Raw genomic sequence first — 8,121 nt, 5'->3', positions numbered from 1 at the left:
ACTTCAATCAGACGGACGCTAGATCCGCTATAACCCGGGGCAAGCGAAAAGTGAGATAGTATGCACAAACAAAGGGCGTGTTGCCGAAAACCTTGCTAATGATGGTTGCCGCGGTTACCGGCATCGGAAAACCGATAGATCAAGCTGGGAATGTCCAGCATTCCGTTATAAATCAGAGACCGAGCGTCACGCATAGTGAGTCCACACATTCGCCCTAAGGCTTAGACATGGCCAAAATTAAGATGGAGCAGGATCTCCTCGTCACGCTCAGATTCCAGTAAAACTCAGAAATCTTCAAAGGTAGGACACAATTCTTGCCCGCTAAAGCTAAAGACATGTGTCACCGAATTCCAAAACCTTGCCGCCGCATGGAGAAACGGGAGGTGTAACGAGGTACGACCCAGAGTGAATAGTGCATTTATGCCGAAACCCTGGAAATTCAGCTTTTCCAAGCCATCCAAGTTGTTAATCCAAGTTGTGAGATTTTGGGCAAGAAGCGCTTCCATTTGGGGCAAATCAGTGTTGAATTGGGAAGAACCACGAAGCTGAGGCCTTTTTGTAGAAGATGTTGAGTGAAGGGCAGATGTCAGCATTCTGTTGATTCTGACAATTCACGGCCGGCCGGCCAAATATAGTGCCGACCGGCCACCACTTTTGGCCGATTGATCAGAGTTTCTGGCCGATGGCCATTTCTCATGACCGATGGCCTTTATCTCTGGTCGGTGGTCTTCCTCCTTGTTCTCTGAGCTGTTTATGCTGAGGATTGGGGAATTCCACCACCTTCAATGCCCTCTGGTGATCGATTCTTACGGAGTCACGCCTATTTGCTTATCGAGTTGTTGTACATTTGCTTATTGAGTTGTATGTCACTCTCTTCAAATCTTTGATTTGCTTATCGAGTTGTACTCATGCTTGGTTGGTTATATCGAGTCTCTCTGTTTTGCTTATCGAGTTGAAAATCGGCTCACTACCTGATTATTACGATGCGAATGCTCTATTTTCAAAATGAATCTCATCTCATTGTTATGTGATGCCATGCGATGCAATGCATAGAATGTACAAATGCAACACCTTTTTGAACAAAATAGCAGTTTCATTTCCATCACATGCTTTACAAAAATGTGCAGTTTTGAAAAAATGATAACAAACCCTGCTTGAGGCAGTGCAATGTGCTTAACTACTAGTAAAAAGGAAAGTAAAAAAAAAAAAGGAAGGAGCAAGGCAGCAAAGTATCAGGATTGATGCCGGTAACCCCCTCCCTTGTAGTCAATACATCTCTCGCGTCTTTGTTTGGATCAATTGTATGGTTTGGCACCTTCATTTCTCGAGGCAGTGCAAGGAAGTACGCCTTCGGAACATTCATAGATCTCCGAGTTGACCTCAAGTTGCGTTTTCTATGCACGATGCTCTGTACATACGAGAAACATCCCTTCCCGTATCCTTTATGTATCTTGTGAGCTTCACGAATCCTTTCAATCATACTGTGGTGCAGTACTTTGCATTTCAGCATCATGAATAGCTCGTCTTTGTTCAATTTCAAATTCCTATACACATTGTGTGCATACGTGTATTGCTTTACTTACATGTGTTCAATTTCAAGTTCCTTTTTATACACATTGCTTGCGTAGACCGCATGCTTTACTTACATGTGTTCAAGTTCCTTTTTATACACATTGCTTGTGTAGACCGCATGCTTTACTTACATGTGTTCAAGTTCCTTTTTATACACATTGCTTGCGTAGACCGCATGCTTTACTTACATGTGTTCAAGCTCCTTTTTTATACACATTGCTTGCATACGTGCATTACTTTACTTACATGTGTTCAATTTCAAGTTCCTATACACATTGCATGCATACGTGCATTGCTTTACTTACATGTGTTCAATTTCAAGTTCCTTTTTATACACATTGCTTGCGTAGACCGCATGCTTTACTTACATGTGTTCAAGCTCCTTTTTTATACACATTGCTTGCATACGTGCATTGCTTTACTTACATGTGTTCAATTTCAAGTTCCTATACACATTGCATGCATACGTGCATTGCTTTACTTACATGTGTTCAATTTCAAGTTCCTCTTTATACACATTGCTTGCGTAGACCGCATGCTTTACTTACATGTGTTCAAGTTCCTTTCTATACACATTACTTGCATAGACCGCATACTTTACTTACATGTGTTCAAATTTATTCATACGCATTGTGCACGTTGTCACGTGTTCTTTACTTACATGTGTTCGTGCCTTCACAGCATTGTTATGCGCCCCACTCGACTTGCGTTGTCACGCACCTTCGATTGCATTATGAGGCATGTTGCTAACAATATTGTACCTGTTAAGTTTGCTTTCTTTGCAGGCACGATATTGTATGTACGGTTCATTTGAGGCTGGTGCAACCAGACGAACCAGACAGGTACCGTATTCTCCGAGTGAGACGTATCGAGAATTGCATAATAATATTCTCTTACATCCTTTCTGCATTGTAGTGTAGTTTGGTGTATGCTAGCTTAAAACTGTCACATGTTATGCTTCGTTACAGCTTTCTTTGCATGATCATAAGTTATGCTCGGCTTGGTGCATTGTCTTGCATTCGGCCCCTGCCTTCGGGCACATATCTTTATCTGTAGCTTGTATGCCTTGTCTAAGTCTTCGGCCTGATCAAAAATGGGTGGTCTCTGGACTTTGACAATCACTCCCGTCATTGTTATGACTTTCGAGTTCTGTCAAAGAGGGGCAACTAGAGACACCCCATTTTTGACCGTCCTCAAGACTTGGACGTCACCGCTCGAACACTCGGTGATTACTCATGTTTGTGTTTCGTTTTGAGTTCCCGGAGGTCTCGGCTATGCGTCTTGCCTCAGGATCTCTCAACTCGACTGTTCTGTGTTTGGTCTTGCACCAAACACTTGTGTTTTTTTTTGCTTCTGAGGTGTACGGGGAGCAAATATTCCGACGGGGAGCAAATATTCCGGCAAGCCCGTACTCCTTTCTTCCGAGCTCCGTCGATGTCCGATCACCTGCAAGCAAGTAACGGTGAGCTACCCGGCGGTGTGTGGCCGGAAAAACCCTCCGACGATCAAGTTAGCACACACCTTAGGATGGATACAGAGAAGGGAGAGAGTGTTTGAGTGTAAGAAATTCCTTACAGAGTGTTTGTGTCCCCGTATGGGGGGCGCAGACAGGCTTATATACCTTCTGTACCCCATATCCACTCCCTGTCATCTCCTGACACGTGGCTCTGCTATCCCATCTGTCAGCTTAAACCATGCCGTTCATCACCTGCTCTCAACTGCCTGCCAGCATAGCTGGAGCTCGGCAGCCGAGCTGCCCTACCTCGGTCATACCATGCTTCATACCTTAAGCGCCCGACCGGATAACCGAATGAAGGACCGGGCTAGGCGGCATCTCGGCAAAGCTTAGCCCGGGATCCTCCTTTGGTCGGTCTTCTCGCCGGTCAGTCAACTACCTCGGCTGACCGCGCCTTTCCGAGCGCCGGCCTCTCGGTCTGTCTGATCTCGACAATCCTCAGGCCGAGCATCCTGGTCTGACCGGTCACTTCCTGGCCGAGCACCTTCTGCACGGTTCGGGGCAGCACATAGTCCAAACTCTGCCCGGCCCAAGTTCTGGTAGCCCATCTCCGGGTGAACAGTCGATCATCTCGGCCCATTGCTCTGCTGGGCCCCCAACCTGTTCGGTTTATACCTCGGCCCAACGCCGGAGCATAAATCACCCTCTCAATTGCCCCTTAATTCCGTCCGCGGAAGCGTGACTGGGATTATTCTCCTCGTCCGAGATAACGTTTATCCGGTCGTCAAGATGCCAAGCTTCGACCGAGCTAGTTGACGCAATTGTCCGCAGATTTGACCGGTTATATTCCTCGGCTGACCTTTTCTCGTTGAAAGTAGCTCGGTTGGCTCTTCGTCTTTTCAACCCGTCGCTTCAGTCCTGCCAAAGCCATAAATGGTGACACGTGGCGGTCTGCCATTGGTCATCGGGCAGCCAACCCGCCGTTTTTGCCAGAATTTGAATTTGGGCGGTCTCTAACGCCTATACAAACTTGCCCCCCCAGTTCCATTTTTCCTCTACTGCTGCATCCATCTCTGTCGATTCTCAGACCCAAGCTCGACTGCCATCCTGCCATTCTTCGTGTTTGGGAAGAACACCTTCGGCCCTTCACAGGTAAGATGTCCAATCTCTCTTATGTTGCTATTTACTCTTATTTTGCACACATTAGGACCCGAAAACATAGCTTTTAGGGCTTAGACCATAGAAAACGTCCTAAACCTCCCACTGTTCTTGGTGTTCTTCGTCTTCCTGAAGAACATCGAAGAACTGGGGTGAACCGGGCTCTGGGCCTTCTTTTGATCCGAAAAGTTAGCCAAACCGGGCAAACAACGTGTTTGTTCCAATCATGGCAAAAACCGAGATAACCAAAGGGCTTGGTCGCTTAACCGGGCTAACATCAGGTCTGCTTGGGCGACCGAGCTCCTTAATCAGACAACCGAGGTAGTTTGGCCCCCTTACCGACCGAGCTGTAGTCTAGCTCTCTTAGCGAAACCACACACTTACACTTACCATCCTTTTCCTGCAGAGTCCAAGGGGACCCCTGTCATTCCTGAACCTCTCAGGACCGAGCTGCAGCAATTTATCACCGTGCCTAACCCATCAACCGGGCTATAGTAAGTCGGCCACAAATGGGGAAGTTCCGCTTCCTTGTGGATACTCCGGCCGCGCTAGCCGCTTTCAGAGAGGACTACGGCGTCCCGGCCGACGTCCATCTCGAGCTGGCCGAAGAAGAGACCACGCCTTGGGGTAGGGAGGAATGCCCCTTCACCGTGCTATCCATCGTTGAAGGGGGTCTTCGTTTCCCACTCAACCTTCTCATAACCGAGTTCCTCCGCCGAACCGGGCTGGCACCCACACAGGTGTCCACCAACACATACAGAATAATCAACGGCGTACACGAATTGAACCAACGGCTGGGCGCCAACTTAGGCCTAGCCGAGATATTAAGGCAATACACTATGGGCCACACCGGTGACGGCCTGGCTTACTACTTGAAAATAAGACCGGGCAAGGAAAAAATCGTAACCGGCACCCCGGACAAAGATATGCACGATGATGATTTCTTCTGGGTGTCCGGCAACTACGAAACAGCCGAGGTGCCGGGCTGGTTCATAAGCAAGGACTTCGGTTCTTCATGTAAGCCACTCAAACTTGCTCGGTTAACTTTATTCTTTAGTTTTACTAACCGGTTTCCCTGTTTCTTTTACAGCTATCCAGGCCTTGCAAGCCAACTACCAATTCCCCAACGTCGAGGCAATTCGGGCCGTGCTTAGGTACCGTCATCGAGACTGCAACGAATTGCTCGGCTACACACCGACTTACAGATATTCTGCTCCGCGCCGGAGTAGAGTGACTGACTTCCTCAGAGCTCCTTCACCACCTCCCGATCCAACACTACCAGACGTCCCATTAATCCGGTTAACTGACGAGCAAGAAATGGCCAAAAGATCTCGGATCAAAAACCTTCTAACCGCGACCTCAGCCGAGATACCGAGCGTCACCACCCGTTCCCCGGCTGCCGGTCAATCGAGTGCAGCCGTCGTAGCCCTTGCTTCTCCGGCTCCAGCTGCCGTGCAATCCGCCAGAGAAGCGCGCCGGGCTGGAAAAAGACCAAGGGCAGATCCCTCCGCCGAGCTCGTCACCGAGCTGACAACCGAGCATCCTGCTGAAACTCCTGCTCCCGTGCCCGCTTGGCGTCCTCAGCTGAAGTACCGGGGACAGGACATCCCGGCGACTGCATCGATCAAGGCAGACAAAGAACATTTGCTTGCCTTCGATCTCTCCAAAGCATTTCTCCTACCGGGCGACGTGGTAGGCAGTGACCACGTCCCTGACACCCGGCTGGTAAAATCTTCTGTGAAGTCGATGGCCAGGGTAAGTCGGCGTTCTTTTTAACATTTCACAGGTGTTTGCTCGGTCCCTCTTGCTCGGTCCCCTTTCTGATGTACTTTGCTTCTTTTTGCAGGCCATTCAAAAACAACATTTGGTCCTAGAGCGCATCCACCGGCTTAGGCAGAAAGCCAACGACACTGCGAGCCATGTTGAAAGCCTCCAAGCCGAGCTCGGCCGGGCTAAAGCTTCTCTCGAAATGGCCAACCATGACAATAATAGACTGCTCGGTCAGCTGGGCGCAGCCGAGAAAAAACAAAGTGAGCTTCAGGCCGAGGTTGACGCTTTGAAGAAGGCGAAGAAGAAGGCTTGCCGGGCTGCCAACAAGGCCGGGTTCAACGAGGCCGAGGAGAGCTATAAGAAGCAGGTGTTTGCAACACAAGACATCTACTTCAAGGCCGGTTGGAAGTCTGCCTGTGAACACCTCGGCCAGGGCTCTGACACCGACGTTTTTGCCAATCCTCCCAAAGCTTCACTACCGGTCTACCTCGTGCCATATGCAAATGATGTATTTACTGCGCTTCAAGCGGAGGCCGAGGAAGGACTTGAAGATGGAGAGGATGACACAGATTCTGAGGAAGAAGAGGCCGAGGTGCCTGAACAGCCCGGCAACGATGAGCCCGGCGCTCAAGAAGCAAGCCAAGCTGTTGACCTTGATGCTGATGCTGCCGAGGATGAGTTCGCCAATCTTTCCCCCTTAGTTTAGGTTTCTTTTCTTTGTATTTTTGCTTTCAATACACTTGATGTAACCGGGCTTTGTCCCCACCTTTTGTAATGAATTTCTTTATCAATGAAAAATTTTGAATTTTCGCCAAGTGTTTGCCCGGTAGTAATTAATTCCGTCTTCAGCAAACTATCTCGGTACGACTTATCATTTGAACACTTGGTCGACCGGAGTCCACAACATGGTCGACGCAGTTGAGCATAACAAAACAAATTCACGCACCAAAATATCCATCTCGGTTGTTGCTAAGTTTGGACAAGATACCATGTTGGACAAAACACCAACTCTTCCAACCGGAGCAAATCATCTCGGTTGGGGATCCTAAGTTGGACAAAACACCAACTCTTCCAACCGGAGCAAATCATCTCGGTTGGGGATCCTAAGTTGGACAAAACACCAACTCTTCCAACCGGAGCAAATCATCTCGGTTTTAAACATTAAAAGAACAATCCGAGTGCTAATGCAAAATGACTTCTATAATTTTGACAAAAAGAATTACATTCTGCTTTGCAAGCCAAAAAATTGCTTTACAAAAAAGAGGAAAGTAAAAAGCTTAAAAATAATACAGTTTCAAGTTGGCCGCATTCCATGGCCGGGGTATGGCTCTTCCCTCTAGATCCTCCAAGTGGTAAGCCCCCTTGCCCGCCAGACCAGTGATCTTGTAAGGTCCTTCCCAATTTGCCCCTAGTTTGCCTTCTCCTGGCACCAGGGTGTTGCCCATAATTTTCCTCAAAACCCAATCCCCAACTTTGAACGGTCTGGGGTGCACTGTCTTGTTATACTTCTTGGAGAGCTCTTGTTGGTAAGCGGCAACATGGATGAGGGCTTTCTCCCGGCGCTCTTCCGCTAAGTCCAACTCCAAGGCAATAGCCTCGGCATTTAGCTCGGGCTCAAAACTCTCAGTTCTGAGGGTGGGCATTTCAACTTCCAAGGGTATGACCGCCTCCATGCCATAAGCCAAAGCAAATGGAGTTTCCCCGGTCGAACGTCGCGGGGTTGTTCGATATGCCCAAAGGACGCTCGGTAATTCTTCAGCCCACTTGCCCTTAGCCTTTTCCAACCGTTTCTTCAACCCATCCAGTATAGTCTTGTTTGATGCTTCGGCTTGACCATTGGACTGCGGGTAGGCCGGGGTGGAGTTGTAGAATTCTATCTTGAGATCTTCACAGAATCCTCTGAATAGGCGACCGTCAAACTGGGTACCGTTGTCAGAGATCAAAATCTTGGGGACGCCAAACCGCGTGACAATGTTCTGCCAGACAAATCGCTTCACGTCTTTTTCTTTGATGGTTGCCAAGGGCTCAGCTTCAACCCACTTTGTGAAGTAATCTGTGGCCGCGATGAAGAATTTCCGGTTGCCCGGTGCTGTTGGCAACGGTCCCACTATATCTAGCCCCCACATGGCGAAAGGCCAAGGACTGGTGAGGGGAAGAAGTTCCCT

At 48.6% G+C, this 8,121-nt stretch overlaps 1 protein-coding gene across 1 annotated transcript; it reads left to right on the top strand.

Annotated features, from left to right (window-relative positions):
• Positions 1-4,606: 4,606 nt before the first annotated feature.
• On the top strand, positions 4,607-6,771 carry LOC114270045 (uncharacterized). Its single transcript, XM_028211438.2, has 2 exons — positions 4,607-5,941; positions 6,033-6,771. Exons 1-2 carry the CDS (start codon positions 5,504-5,506, stop codon positions 6,660-6,662), a joined length of 1,068 nt encoding a protein of 355 aa, XP_028067239.2. The 5' UTR covers positions 4,607-5,503; the 3' UTR covers positions 6,663-6,771.
• The last annotated feature ends 1,350 nt before the right edge of the window (positions 6,772-8,121 follow it).

This window comes from Camellia sinensis, unplaced genomic scaffold, assembly GCF_055761805.1.
Source record: "Camellia sinensis isolate YWXY unplaced genomic scaffold, ASM5576180v1 Unanchor1, whole genome shotgun sequence".
In the NCBI taxonomy this organism is placed as follows: Eukaryota; Viridiplantae; Streptophyta; class Magnoliopsida; order Ericales; family Theaceae; genus Camellia; species Camellia sinensis.
This window is presented reverse-complemented; position numbering and strand designations above follow the sequence as displayed.